Source organism: Notolabrus celidotus, chromosome 9 (genome assembly GCF_009762535.1).
Source record: "Notolabrus celidotus isolate fNotCel1 chromosome 9, fNotCel1.pri, whole genome shotgun sequence".
Lineage (NCBI taxonomy): Eukaryota > Metazoa > Chordata > Actinopteri > Labriformes > Labridae > Notolabrus > Notolabrus celidotus.
This window is the reverse complement of record NC_048280.1, coordinates 2128785-2143154: the sequence shown is the minus strand read 5'-3', so window position 1 is coordinate 2143154 and position 14370 is coordinate 2128785. Positions and strand designations below refer to the sequence as shown.

The 14370-nt window shown below is 44.2% G+C and overlaps 2 protein-coding genes across 3 annotated transcripts in view; one reads left to right on the top strand and one right to left on the bottom strand.

Moving 5' to 3' along the window:
- Window positions 1–305: 305 nt before the first annotated feature.
- Window positions 306–5690, top strand: tti2 (TELO2 interacting protein 2). The gene is made up of 10 exons (XM_034692078.1): window positions 306–485; window positions 2155–2611; window positions 2705–2898; window positions 3209–3266; window positions 3402–3530; window positions 3791–3883; window positions 4002–4195; window positions 4290–4433; window positions 4684–4843; window positions 5410–5690. The coding sequence occupies exons 2-10, from the start codon at window positions 2156–2158 to the stop codon at window positions 5494–5496; spliced, it is 1515 nt and encodes a 504-aa protein (XP_034547969.1). The 5' UTR covers window positions 306–485; window position 2155; the 3' UTR covers window positions 5497–5690.
- Window positions 5598–14370, bottom strand: part of cntrl (centriolin) — a 22719-nt gene continuing 13946 nt past the window's right edge. Inside the window, exons 12-30 of one of the 2 annotated variants that reach the window (XM_034692077.1) lie at window positions 14199–14349; window positions 13552–13781; window positions 13283–13395; window positions 11621–11750; window positions 11381–11469; window positions 11156–11296; window positions 10976–11039; window positions 9952–10062; window positions 9657–9774; window positions 9138–9565; window positions 8953–9047; window positions 8745–8851; window positions 7326–7399; window positions 7116–7196; window positions 6905–7004; window positions 6669–6817; window positions 6494–6592; window positions 6290–6352; window positions 5598–6015 (exon numbers count right to left, since the gene is read on the bottom strand). In XM_034692077.1, coding sequence (XP_034547968.1) covers window positions 5884–6015; window positions 6290–6352; window positions 6494–6592; window positions 6669–6817; window positions 6905–7004; window positions 7116–7196; window positions 7326–7399; window positions 8745–8851; window positions 8953–9047; window positions 9138–9565; window positions 9657–9774; window positions 9952–10062; window positions 10976–11039; window positions 11156–11296; window positions 11381–11469; window positions 11621–11750; window positions 13283–13395; window positions 13552–13781; window positions 14199–14349 — 2475 coding nt within the window. In that variant the 3' untranslated portion in view covers window positions 5598–5883. Of the gene's footprint in view, window positions 6016–6289; window positions 6353–6493; window positions 6593–6668; window positions 6818–6904; window positions 7005–7115; window positions 7197–7325; window positions 7400–8744; window positions 8852–8952; window positions 9048–9137; window positions 9566–9656; window positions 9775–9951; window positions 10063–10975; window positions 11040–11155; window positions 11297–11380; window positions 11470–11620; window positions 11751–13282; window positions 13396–13551; window positions 13833–14198; window positions 14350–14370 lie in introns of both variants that reach the window. The other variant, XM_034692076.1, reaches the window with a different exon arrangement.

Below are 14370 nucleotides of genomic sequence, written 5' to 3'. Positions count from 1 at the left end.
GAGATTTTTATTTTCTTTAAAAATTCTGAGATTAAAGTCAAAATACTGCCTTCAATCTCAGAATTCCTAAAGAAAATAAAAACATCTTAAAAGTCTTGTTTCGCTCGCCCGCCTCCAAAAACATTATTTTCAGTGGCTCTAATCCTCTTCAGTATTTGACACAATATTAATATAATTCAAAATGTATTGCCTCTCTTCTATAAACTTCAAACTGTTTGTGTTCGTGTTTGTTGATTTATTATTAAAAAGTCAAACAGTCGTCTCAGTTACCTTGACGCTTCCCCGCATAGGAACTATTCACTCGGAGCTTGTTTCCAACCGAACAACATATTCAGACGCACATCAGTGAAGGATAACTTCCGTTGGTTTTGTGTTCATGCTTTGATTCAGAAAGAGATGAAAACAAACGAGAATATAAAGAGTTTCACACCGAGGATTAAAAGAGGAGGATCCGGTCCATGAGAGAGAGAAGAGTCTGATCTCAGGTCAGTTTAAAAAACCAACTCAGAGACGAAGACACGGATTTAAATTACATCTGAATCAGAAATATCTCAGCAAACAGAGTTTAAAAGCTAATTAATTACATTAAAATAATTCATCTCTATGAGGTGAAACAACGTTAAATATCCTGTGATGACTCAGAACGTTCAGAGATGTTGTTTTGTCAACAGATTAAATTAGATCAGGTTTATTTAGGTCTGCATCAACAACCAATACTTCCCTCCACATCACAGGAGCATAGACTGTACAGGAGCATAGACTGTACAGGAGCATAGACTGTACAGGAGCATAGACTGTACAAGAGCATAGACTGTACAGGAACATAGACTGTAGAAGAGCATAGACTGTAAAGGAGCATAGACTGTACAAGAGCATAGACTGTACAGGAGCATAGACTGTACAGGAGCATAGACTGTACAGGAGCATAGACTGTACAGGAGCATAGACTGTACAGGAGCATAGACTGTACAAGAGCATAGACTGTACAGGAGCATAGACTGTACAAGAGCATAGACTGTACAGGAGCATAGACTGTACAAGAGCATAGACTGCACAGGAGCATAGACTGTACAGGAGCATAGACTGTACAAGAGCATAGACTGTACAGGAGCATAGACTGCACAGGAGCATAGACTGTACAGGAGCATAGACTGTACAGGAGCATAGACTGTACAGGAGCATAGACTGTACAGGAGCATTTAAAAATCACTAAAAAAAGCAAAAACAAAAAATCACTGAGGGATGATAATAATAAGAGCTGCCAAATGCAGGTGCATCTAAACAAATTAAACATTGTGAACATTAATTTAATCCAAAAGGTACAATTTCATTCATTATTATATTCGTGATATTTAAAATAATAATAATAATAATGATCACACTGAAATATAATTCATTTCTTAGTGTTTTGCTTTTAGCTATTAATATGTTATTGTTGTGTTGGTAGTTTTGATGTAAGTGTATCCCTGTTGTTGTTTAGAGGTGATGTATTATTGTGTAGCTGTTTAAATGATGTACTGTTTGTTTTCAATAGAGGCATCGCCTCCGTCTCCTGCCCAGGGACTACAGATGTAAATTAGATCAAAGCTAACTCTGGTACAACTAAATGGCTGTACACTGTCCCTGTTGGAATGAATGAAGGAAGGAAGGAAGGCAGGAAGGAAGGAAGGAAGGAAGGAAGGATGGAAGGAAGGAAGGAAGGAAGGAAGGAAAGAAAGAATGGATGAATGAATGAATAAATAAATGAGTAAATAAATGAATGAATGAATAAGACATTTGATTTTTTATCAGACTTTACATTTAGAGCAAATCCAAGCAGAAACCTCCGGCTGTGAGAATTGAAGCCAATGCAGAAATGTTAAAAACTGCAGTTTCTTGAGTGTCCACTAGAGGCTGACTCTGAAAGTACTGGAATCCAAACCAGTTGTTTATCTTGATGATGAACTGATATTATTTCTGTTTTTTTCCCTCTCTCTCTCTCCCTCTCTCTCTCTCTCTCTCTCTCTCTCTCTCTCTCTCTCTCTCTCTCTCTCTCTCTCTCCCTCTCTCTCTCTCATCTCTCTCTCTCTCTCTCTCTCTCTCTCTCTCTCTCTCTCTCTCTATCTCTCTCTCTCTCTATCATCCCTGTCCATCTCTCATTTTTCTCTTCCTCAGTATGGAGCTCTCTTCTTTACTTCATGAACTTCACCTCTCCTCCTCAGAGAAGTCCCTCCCCTCTCCCTCTCCTCCTCCAATCACAGAGCTCCTGTCTCGGCTACAGGAGAAGCTGACCTGCTCATCGTCAGACTCTGAAAAGAGCTCTCTGATTGGCCGCGTTGAGCGCCTCTTCCAAACAGCCGACACTGATTGGCTGTTCTCTGGGCAGGCTGAGCTTCATGCGGCGTACAGCTCTCTGGTCTGCGCTCTGATTGGCTGTGCAGCTCTGCCGCTCTGTGAGGACGACTGCAGCTCTCTGCCGGCCTCAGCCTATCAGAGCGTCCCGAGCAGAGCTGAACCGGTGTGCTCCACCCTCACTGCGCTGCTGAGAACTCTGGGAAATGTAGGAGGTCAGAGTGGTCTGCTGCTGGCTGTAGCTCCGCCCATCTGTGTGTTTGCTGTCACTCATTTCCAGGTAAGAAAACAAACATGTCCGACATTTCTCTCTGAATAAATCAAATCAGAAGAGGAGAAAATCTAACGCTTCAGTCCGTCCCTCTGCCTTCAGGAGCAGGCGTGGACCAGCTCCTCTTCCCGAGCGGCGGCTCAGATCCTGCAGGAGGCGCTGCTGAAGGCCGGAGGCTGGAGGGACTCCCCTCACCTCCTGATGGGGGACAGCAGTGAGGGGGGAGAGGAGGGAGGGGGGACCAGCAGAGGGATTGTTGGAGGAATCCTGGACGTCCTGCAGCCTCAGCTGAGCAAGTGAGACATGTTTCTGAAGAGCAGACAAAGGAGAGAGAGTGTGTGTGTGTGTGTGTGTGTGTGTGTGTGTGTGTGTGTGTGTGTGTGTGTGTGTGTGTGTGTGTGTGTGTGTTTGAGTGTAATGCAGCTCTGAAGCTGAAGTTTTAATTTGGACTGAAAAAGAGTGTATCATGAGCAGCAGGAGTATGTTCTCCCGAAGCTCCTGACTGATAGGAAGCACATTTTCACATGAAGGTGCAGAAAGCAGTGATGACAGGTTATCCTAATGTGTGTGTGTGTTTGTTTGTGCGTGTGTGTGTGGATTCTGCAGGGAAAACTGGCACAGCTGTGAAGCAGTGAAGTTGGTGTTTGCATGGACTCTCCTGCAGGTCAGTTTGATGTTAGCAAAGGATTGTGGGAAAGCTGCTTTGTCATTCTGAGTCAGCAGGAAGTGAAGATGTCACATTCAGGTGTGTCATTTTGTGTGTGTGTGTGTGTGTGTGTGTGTGTGTGTGTTTGAGCAGGTGACTCGTCCTTCTCTCTCCCCTCACCTGCCCCGCCTCCTCGCTCCCTCGCTCCTCTTCAACGACCACTTCAGACAAGAGAACTGCATCCTGGGAGTTCGCTGTCTGCACCATATTGTGCTCACCACGGTGAGAAGACACACATACACACACACGCACACTCACACGCACACTCACACACGTGCACACACACGGTCTTGTATTCAGCTGGGTGATGTCAGAGTTTTGAGCCAGATTTATGGACCATTTATGGATTTATGTGTGTGTGTGCATCTGTGTGTGTCTGTGCGTGTGTGTGTGTGTGTGTGTGTGTGTGTGTGTGTGTGTGTGTGTGTGTGTGTGTGTGTGTGTGTGTGTGTGTGTGTGTGTGTGTGTGTGTGTGTTTTCAGCCGGCTGCAGATCTCTGTCAGTTCAACACAGCAGAAGTCGTCTACCAGGCTTTGTTCAAACACCTGTACACATCAGAGGCTGCTGTCATACAGGTAAGGTATACACACACAACACACACACACACACACAGATGGACACAACACAGCACATGAAGTCTGACTCCATTGTGTGTGTGTGTGTGTGTGTGTGTGTGTGTGTGTGTGTCTGCAGCCGGCCCTCTCGTGTCTGCTGGACCTGCTGTTGGTTTTAGAGAGACCCCCCTCCTCCCTCGCCCCCTCCTCCTCCCCGAGGAAACCCTGTCGCCACGATGATGTGCTCCGTCTGGTCCTGACGCACATGGAGGCGGAGCATAAGTTGTCTCTGAGGCGCATCTACGCCTCCGCTCTGCCTCTGTGCGTGGACAGGTGAGGGACTTTCTTCCACACGTCGCACGGTTTGCATGATTCACGGCGATGTTTCGGGGTCTCAGGGTGTGTTTGTTTTGTCATCCCGGGTCAGGATGGGCGTGGCGGTGTGCAGACACCTGCGGCGGCTGGAGCGGGTGGTGCTCGGGTACCTGGAGGTCGGAGATCCACCTGAAGAGACGAGCCGGCTGAAGATCCTTGAGGCGCTGCAGAAGACCATCAGAGCAGCGTGGCCGAGGTCTGAACCCAGAACAAGATGAACTCTGACCTCTTGTGGCCAAACACAGGAACTGCAGCTCATCTCTCTCTCTCTCATCTCTCTTTATCTCTCTCATTCATGTCTCTCTCTTTCATCTCTTTTTCTCTCTCATATCTCTTTCATCTCTCTCTCCCCCTCATCCGTCTCTATCATTTCTCTCACCTCTCTTATCTCTCTCTCTCTTTCTTATCTCTCTCTCTCTCTCTCTCTCTGTCTCTCTCTCTCTCAGGGTTGCGTGTCGTGTTGCCATGTTGCTGCGTTGCCTCTTAAAGTTGCTGCTTGACGTTTCCTCGGACTCTCAGCTCGGTGATTCGGTGCGTCAGGAGCTGATGAATCAAACGACGCTCTGCATCAAGCAGCTGGACGGCCTCTCTGACGGAGGACTACAGGTGGGTCTCTCTCCTGACCTCTGCAGAGTTACATTTCTACCTGCACCAGATCTCCTGTAGTTCATGTTTAGGAGCGTTCAGACCACAGACTGTATAAAATCTGGACGTAGTATCTGTGACATCACCCATCTGTTTCTGAAGCGCTGTTTTGAGGCCCATCGTCGGCGGCAGCCATATTGCTGCTGTTGAGCGATAGTGACGTAAAGAGGCGGAGTTTGAGCCTCCATGCCAACAGCTACAGTGTTCCCGCCTGTCAATCAAGTCAGCTGTGCCTCTCATTGGAAGACTTGTAATCTGAATAGCTTAGACAGTGTGTGCCGATCGAGAAATGAGTTATCCAGACTACACTTGTCTGTTGAACCAGGCTGTAAACATGTTTATTTCTGCTGTAAAGATCGGCTTCTTTGAATGGGTGTGTATGTGGTTTCCTGTGTTTCTGCAGCCAGCCTCTAGTGGACGCTCGAGGAACTGCAGTTTTTAACACTTCATATTTGAATGGCTTCATATTTAAAGACCAGAGGTTGCCGCTTGCTTTTCTACATATTCATCAACTGTCTCTCTGTCAGCCTCTCCTCCTGCAGGTCGACAGCAGCTGCTGCAGCTCTGAGGTCGTCGACTGCCTCTCGACGATAACTGTGACGACCGACCGGTGACGAAAGACTCCGAGAACGACCTGGAGTCATAACGCAAGAGACAGAAGACGGAGCAGGCGACTCTGAGGGGGACAGGTGGGATTGGAAGAAGAAACATGAGACACTTAAAAACAGTTTAATTCAAATATAAATATCATGTTTTATTTGCATAGCAGACCTTTAGTGCAACAAATATAAAGTGTTCCATAACGAGAGGTTCAAGTGCTTCATGTCGTCTCTTCACAGACCTCAGAGAATATTCAGTCAGACTTTGGTTTCACGTTACAAAAGTAAAGCTCAGGTTAACAGTTTCTGGCTCATTAAAAACTCTGCTGAAGAAACAGAATGTTAAACACTTAAAGACGAGAGGAGAGGACGTCTAAAAGTCTATCCTGATATCTGTGTGTGTTATGGAGTGTGTGTGAGCAGAGAGTCCAGCCGGTCCAGTTTGTCTTTCAGTCCCAGCAGACTCTCCTCAGTCTCCAGTCCTTTCACGTTCAGGTCCTCCTGCTGGTTCCACAACCTGCAGCGCAGACGAGCCTGCAAGGAGAGACGACAGAGAGACAGAGAGTCACTGCAGGAATCTCTACGCTTCAGGATCTCTACTTAGACCCTCATGCTGTCCTCCAGTCAAAAGGTTTAGATAGATGTTTAAATCCAGGATGCATTGAGCTTAGCTTAGCTTAGCTTAGCTTAGCACAAAGACTGGAAGCGGGGGGGAAACTGCTAGCCTCACTCCAAGCTGTCAGATTTCTTGGACTGAATTCTTGAACGTTATTTGTTTCTTATAAAAGGTGAAAAATAAAAGATTTACTTTCAGACGATCCTCCTGTTGTCTCAGTTTTTCTCTCTGCAGCTCCACCTCCCACCTCTCCTCCTGAAAACACACACACACACACACACACACACACACACACACACACACACACTGATTTACGACCTATACTTGACGATCCACGATCAATAGAAGTGATCGGTCAGTGCACATCCTGCTTGGTAAGAAGACCCCTGGACTCACCTCTGATCTGAAGTCTGGTCTGAGTCCAGCTGTGGACAGGTAGAACGTCTCCTCCTCCTCCTCCTCGTTGTGGTCCTCTTCTTCCTCCCTGATGAAATCCTTAACGCACAAAGAAACCCATTTAACAGGAGCAACAGAAGGTTCAGCAAAATTCATAAATAGCGTTTTCCTTCACCTCATCTTTGCCGAGCACTTCTTCTTTGACACGAAGCTCCTCCTCTTTCTGCTGTAGCCCCTCCTCCGTTTGAATTAACTCGTCCTCTTTTCGCTTGAGCTCCTCCTCTTTGTCGATAAGCCATTTGTCCTTCTTGCACAGCTCCTCTTCTACCAGAACAACAACTCACATTTATTCATCTGTTACAAAATAAAATCAAGTGTCTGTTTTTGAATCCTTAACGAGAGCAGACTAACCGCGCTGATCGAGCTGCTGCTGCTGTTCAGTGAGACGTCGCCCTCTTTCTTCCAGCTCACATACTGCACCTTTAACATCCTCCAATTCAACACACAACTCCTGAGAGAGAGAGAGAGAGAGAGAGAGAGAGAGAGAGAGAGAGATGCACCTTAAACAGACCTGAGTAAATGAAGCAGCGTGCACAGAGAGCTGGAACACTCATATATCTACCTGTTTGTGTTTGATCTGTCCGTCCAGCTCCTTCAGTTCTTCCTCTCTCTGCTGCTGCTGCTCACTCCACACACTCACCTCCTACAGAACAGAGAGACGTTCATCGTTTCAATACTTATCAAGTCACTCTACAAGAAGTAAAGGCTGTGTGTGTGTGTGTGTGTGTGTGTGTGTGTGTGTGTGTGTGTGTGTTTGTGTGTGTGTGTGCACCTGTTCCAGGGTCTGCAGCTGTTTCTTCCTCTCCTGCACTCGTTCACCGAGCAGAGACAGCAGCTCAGAGTTCTCTGAAACACAAACAGATGATGAGGTCAGCTGTTCATATCAGGCAGTGTGTTTTAGACGTCATGTGATGAAGTCAGTGTGTGATGGGTTAGAAGTTATACTCACATGTATGTATGAATGAATGAATGAATGAATGAATGAATGCATGCATGAATGAATACATGTATGTATGAATGAATGAAAATTTGTATGTACTTATGTATGAATGTATGAAATATGAATGAATGTATGAAAGTATGAATGAATGTTTCAATTTATGTATGAATGAATGTATAAATATATATATGTATGAATGTATGAATGAATTAATATATGTATTAATGTTCGAATATATGTAAATATGAATGTATGAATAAATGAATGTATGAATGATTATATTGATGTATGAATGAATGTATAAATGCATGAATAAATCTATGAATGAATGAATGAATGAATGTATGAATAAATCTATGAATGAATGAATGTATGAATAAATCTATGAATGAATGTATGAATGCATGAATAAATCTATGAATGAATGAATGAATATATGAATGAATGCATGAATGTATGTTTCAATGTATGAATAAATCTATGAATGTATATATTTATGTATGAATGAATGCATGAATGTATGATAGTATGAATGAATGTTTCAATGTGTGTATGAATGAATGTATAAATATATATATATGTATGAATGTATGAATGAATGAATGTATGAATTAATTAATGTATAAATGGATATATTTATGTATGAATGAATGAATAAATATATATATATGTATGAATGTATAAATGAATTAATATATGTATAATGTTCGAATATATGTAAATATGAATGTATGAATGATTGAATGTATGAATAAATGAATATATGAATGGATATATATATGTATGAATGAATGCATGAATGTATGAATGAATATATTTATGTATGAATGAATGAATATATTTATGTATGAATGAATGAATATATTTGTTTGAATGAATGTTGATTTAAATGTATGCATGATGAATGTATAAATGCATGAATAAATCTATGAATGAATGTATGAATCTATGAATGAATATATGAATGAATGCATGAATGTATGTCTGAATGTATGAATGAATGTACAAATGAATGTATGAGTGTATGAATCCATGAATGAATGAATGTATGAATGAATGTATGAATGAATCTATGAATGAATGTATGAATGAATGCATGAATGAATGAATGTATGAATGAATGCATGAATGCATGAATAAATGAATCTACGAATGAATGCATGAATGAATCTATGAATGTATGAATGAATGAATCCATGAATCTATGAATGAATGAATGAATGAATGTACAGTATAAATATATGTATGAACCATTTAGCTGCTCCTGGAGAGCTGCTGTTTCTCTGTCCACTTCCTGTTTGAGACGACTAAGCTCCTCCCTTTGTTTGTTAAGCTCCACCTCCACAGAAGACAGACTCCTGTGAATGAACAGAAACTCAATCACTGTTCTTGTTTGTTATTAATGTGCTTCCTCCTGCAGACAGATGGAGCTGATGGATATTAAAGTGTGTGTGTGTACCTGTCGGCATGTTTGCGTCTGGCCTCCAGGTGTCTACACTGCTCCTGAATGCTGCTCCTCTCCTCCCTCCTCCTGCTCAGCTCCTCCTGCAGCTCCTGAACACAGACATCCAGGATTATTCCTCCTGTAACTGTCACTTCTTTTCATGAATCCTCTGCTCTGTAAATTAAAGACTTCACACACACCTTCAGCTCTGTGCGCTGTCCTTCAGTCTCTCTGAAACGTGTCTCCGCCTCCTCTCTCTGGGACTCGGCTTCTCGATGCAGCTCACTCAGCTCTTCTCTTTTCTTACTCACGTCCTCCTGCATCTGATCACACTCATCCTTCCTCCTACACACCTCCTCTCTCATCTTTTCCAGCTCATCCTTCTTCTTGCCCGCTTCGTCTTCCATCTGGACCAGATCGTCTCTCATCCGGTCCACCTCGGCCTGCTTTCCGTCCAGTTCCTCCCTCTTAAGGTCCAGCTCATCCTTCGTCCGGTCCACCTCCTCTCGTATTCTGTCCAGCCGGTCCTGCTTCTTCTGGAGCCGCTGGAGACTCTGGGTGTGTTTGGTTTTCACGTCCTCCAGCCCCTGCTGCTCTGCAAGCAACTCCTGGAGGACCTGCTTTAGCTCTGGAGACACACACACATAAAGTTAGAGCTACAGTATTAGAAATCAGCTGACATAGAGCATTGATTCAGGTGTTTGTGTTTGTGTAGGTACCTGCTCTGTGTGTGTCCAGTTCACACCGCACAGTGCTCAGTCTCTGCTCCTCCTCCTTCAGAGCAGAGACTGTGGACCTCCGCTCACTCAACAATGCCTCCTGCTGCTCCAACAGCTCCTGCACACACAAACACACAAACATCAGACATCATCAGTAGAAATCACTAACCTGGCCATGTGTCTGATCCTGTCCCTTTGTTGAGGACAGCCATGGGGGCCGGGTAAAAGTCCCCGTAACTCTGGTTTAGCATCATAAGAAATATAACTTTGATATCTCCAGCCCTCTTCTGGTCACCTTGACTCTGTTCTGCAGTCGTTGCTCCTCCTCTCTGATCTCCTCCAGTCCTTGGTTTTCAGTCTGCTGCTCCTCCCTCCTCTGAAGCAGCCTCTGCTCCTGCTGCTCCGCCTGCAGGAAGGACACGAGTGTTTACATGCTGTTCTCTGACACAGCCACAAGTAACAGAACAAGTGGGTTAGTTTCATTGTGAGGATCTGCCTGTGCTGCAGCCATTACTGAATTAATACAGAGGTAAGGTTTGAAGATGTTGTGAGCATACAGGTGATTTTCAGCAGAGAGGAGATTGCAGTACTGCCTCTAACCAGCAGGTGGGGCTATGACGAAACCGGCATGCAGGAATGTTTATGACTGTTTGTTAGATGGAAGCGCAAAAACATGGAAAATTAAAGTTTTGTTATAAATCAAGAAATCATGAAAAAGTGAAAAATTTTCATTTGATGCAAAAACACAAGAAAAAGTGAAATTTTTTTTACAAAGCGGAGAAATGAGAAAAATTGAAAATTTTCATCTGAAGCCAAAAAACATGAAGAAATTACATTTTTTCATCTGAGGCAATAAAACATTAAAAAATTTCATTTTTATTCCTCCAAAGTAAAAAAATGAGAAAAAGTGAAAAATTTTCATCTGAAGCGAAAAAACATGAAAAAGTGAAAATTTTTCATTTGAAGCGAAAAAACATGAAAAAGTGAAAAATTTCCATTTGAAGCGAAAAAACATGAAAAAGTGAAAAAATTTCATTTGAAGTGAAAAAACATGAAAAAGTGAAAAATTTTCATTTGAAGCGAAAAAACATGAAAAAGTGAAAAAATTTCATTTGAAGCGAAAAAACATGAAAAAGTGAAAATTTTCATCTGAAGCAAAAAAAACAGAAAAAGTGAAACATTTTCGTCATTTATTAAAAAATCACGAAAAAGTGACATTTTTTCTTGTGAGGTGCAAAATCATGAAAAAGTAAAATTTTTGTTACAAAGAGAAACAATGAGAAAAAGTGAAACATTTTGATCAGAAGTCGTGTGTTTACCTGATCGCTGACTGAGTGCAGATGCTTCTGAGACTCTTGAAGGTCCGACAGCACATTGGATAACCTAACGACACAAACACACAGGTCTTAGTTTGACTCAGCTTCATACAAGAGTGTGTTATTAAAAACCGTACGAGGAGAACTCAAAGAGGTCAGTGGAGGTGAAGGTGTGCTGAGTACCTGTCTGTAGCTGACTCTATCTCTGCGCCCAGCTGTGTGAACTCCTCGTCTCTGCTCCTCACGGCCTCCTTCACCTCCTTCAGCTTGTGCTCCTCCTCCTGCCTCCTCCTCCCGAGCTCCTCCACCTCCTCCTGCAGCTCTCTGGAGACCGTAAAGTAAGACAATGATGACGAAGATTCAGGTGCTTTTATCTGAGAGGTCAGAGGTCAGCCTGAGGGAGTTCACCTGATTTGCTGAGTGGCCTCCCACAGACAGGTGGCGCTGTCCTGAGCTGTTTGCAGCAGCATGTCGGCTTCCTGCTGAGCTGAGCTGGCCTGGAGGAAATCCACAGGAATCATGAAGTTGATTGATACAGGGAGAAACGAGTAGCTGTGTGTGTGTGTGTGTGTGTGTGTGTGTGTGTGTGTGTGTGTGTGTGTGTGTGTGTGTGTGTGTGTGTGTGCAGGCGTGTGTGTGTTTGAGTACCTTGTCTCTGGAGGTGTGAATGCAGCTCTGAGCCTCCAGCAGCAGTCTGTCGGCCTGCCGGAGTTCAGCTCGTCTCTTCAGCAGAGTTTTCTCCACACACTCCACCTCATCACACACCTGCATCACGCTCCTGCACACACATAGACCCAGTAGTATGGGAGGTAGAGCCTTCAGTTATCAGGCCCCTCTGCTTTGGAATCATCTACCAGTCTGGATCTGGGAGGCAGACACCCTCTCTACTTTTAAGAGTAGGCTTCAAACTTTCCTTTTTGATAAAGCTTATAGTTAGAGCTGGATCAGGTTTGGACCAGCTCTTAGTTGTGCTGCTATAGGCCTAGACTGACACACTGGGATCCTGTCTTTCCCTCTCTCTCCTCTCTCTGCCTGTCTCTTACTTTAACTCTTCCTGTCCCATTAAAGTTACTAACCATAGACCTTTCTGGAGTCCCTGAGCTCCCTTGTCTCGTAGGTTCCTCTGGATCTCTGCTGGAGATTCTTTTTTTGGGTCTGTTATTCATCCTTTCTTTCTTTCTTTCTTTCTCTCCTTCCTTCCTTGCTTCCTTCACTTCACTCACTTCCTTTATCTTCCTTTTTCCTTTCTTCTTTCCATGTTTCTTCATCCTTTATGTCTCCTTTTCTCATCCCCTGCTTTCCTTCTGTCATTCTTTCACCATTTATTCTCCTCTTTTTCTTTCTTCTGGTCTCCCTCTCTTCTCTCTTTTCTTAGACCTTTCTGGAGTCCCTGAGCTCCCTTGTCCCGTAGGTTCCTCTGGATCTCTGCTGCTGTGGACATGCCAGACTCCAGCTGCTACAACTACTACTATCCGTCTCCCCACTATCATCTCTCTCTCTCTTCATCTCCCTCTATCCCTCTCTCCAACACGGTCTCAGCAGATGTGTGTCTAACATGAGTCTGGTCCTGTTGGAGGTCTCTGCCTGTTAAAGGAAGTTTGTCCTTGCCACTTGATTCAGTTATCAGGCACCTCTCCTTGGGAATCATTTACCAGTCAGGGTCCGGGAGGCAGACACCCTCTCTACTTTTAAGAGTAGGCTTCAAACTTTCCTTTTTGATAAATCTTATAGTTAGAGCTGGATCAGGCTTGGACCAGATCTTAAAAATGTTGCAATAGGCTTAGACTGACACACTGGGATCACTTATTTAACTCTCCCTGTCCCATTAAAGTTACTAACCATAGACCTTCCTGGAGGCCCTGAGCTCCCTTGTCTCGTAGGTTCCTCTGGATCTCTGCTGCTGTGGACGTGCCAGACTCCAGCTGCTACAACTACTACTATCCGTCTCCCCACTATCATCTCTCTCTCTCTCTTCATCTCCCTCTATCCCTCTCTCCAACACGGTCTCAGCAGATGTGTGTCTAACATGAGTCTGGTCCTGCTGGAGGTTTCTGCCTGTTAAAGGAAGTTTGTCCTTGCCACTGTAACTTGCTAAATGCTGCAAAGTGCTCTGCTCATGGTGGATTAAGATGAGATCAGACTGAGTCCTGTCTGGAAGATGGGACTGGATCTGATCCAGTCTTGATGTTGGGTCTTTGTTAATAATAGAACATAGAGTACGGTCTAGACCTGCTCTGTTTGGAGAGAGTCTGAGGAGAACATCTGTTGTGATTTGATTGATTGATATATGACACATACAAGATGTGTTACCTGTTTCGTCTCAGTGAGTGTCGTAGATGTTTAACCTCCAATTGTAGTTTCTTCTTCTCCTCCAGTCTTTCTGCTTCTTTGTGCACACACTCGCACACACACCTGTCTACCTCCTGACTCACACACACACACAAAGACACACACACTTTTTTTAAATTTGAAAAACATTGCATCCATAGTTACCACAAACACTCAGCAGGTTCCTCACAGTGAATTGTGACCCCTCCCCTGCTGTGAGTGTGAGTGTGATTCAGGCTCCTCATACTCACCTTGTCTTTGTGCTCTGGGATGTTACACTGCAGCACAGCGCCTCCTGCTGGAGGACTGTAGACGACAGCTGCAGGTGAGAGCAGCCAGGCAGGTCCGATCAGGGGAGTGGGGTTGACAGAGAGCCCAGCAGAGGCAGCTGCTGCTGGGTCAGGAGGAGGAGGAGGAGTCAGTCCTCTTGGGCTCCTGTCGGCGTCACTGCCTCCTCCGCTGTCCCTCCACTCTGCTGCTGCTGGAGACAGTCCACACCTCAGGACACATCTACACTCACATGACAACTGTTCTGAACGCATAAAGGAGGAAGGGCAACTTGCAGGTTTGAGACCCCAGAGAGTCATTGCCAATCAATTAATCAATCTTTATCTATAAATCACCAAATCACAACAAATGTTCTCCTCAGACTCTTTCCAAACAGAGCAGGTCTAGACCGTACTCTATGTTCTATTATTAACAAAGACCCAACATCAAGACAGGGTCAGATCCAGTTCCATCTTACAGACAGGACTCAGTCTGATCTCATCATATTTTCTTATCTTATTTGTTTGAATGTACGACCACATTTTTAAAATCAAAGAATCATTCAACCAAAACTTGTAAATGAGACCTTCAGTATTTTGTGACAGTGATGAATGAATGCATGGCGCGGTACCTGTGCCTGAGTCGGTGTGTCCCGGGGGAATGTAGACCCAGAACCCTCCACCTGTGGGTGGTTTGTTCTTCTGTTGCCCTCTTTCTGGAGAACTGAGGTTAGGCAGACCCAAACCAGAGTCCTGAGTCCCCTGAGAGCCCAGACTGTGAGCCTGAGAGACAGAAAGTTTGGA

What these genes read in the sequence shown, in the direction of transcription:
- tti2 (XM_034692078.1), top strand. Translation starts at nt 2,156, where the DNA reads ATGGAGCTCTCTTCTTTACTTCATGAACTTCACCTCTCCTCCTCAGAG. An exon ending in TTGCTGTCACTCATTTCCAG is followed by an intron (nt 2,612 to 2,704) that starts GTAAGAAAACAA and finishes CTCTGCCTTCAG; the next exon opens with GAGCAGGCGTGGACCAGCTC. An exon ending in CAGAGGCTGCTGTCATACAG is followed by an intron (nt 3,884 to 4,001) that starts GTAAGGTATACA and finishes GTGTGTCTGCAG; the next exon opens with CCGGCCCTCTCGTGTCTGCT.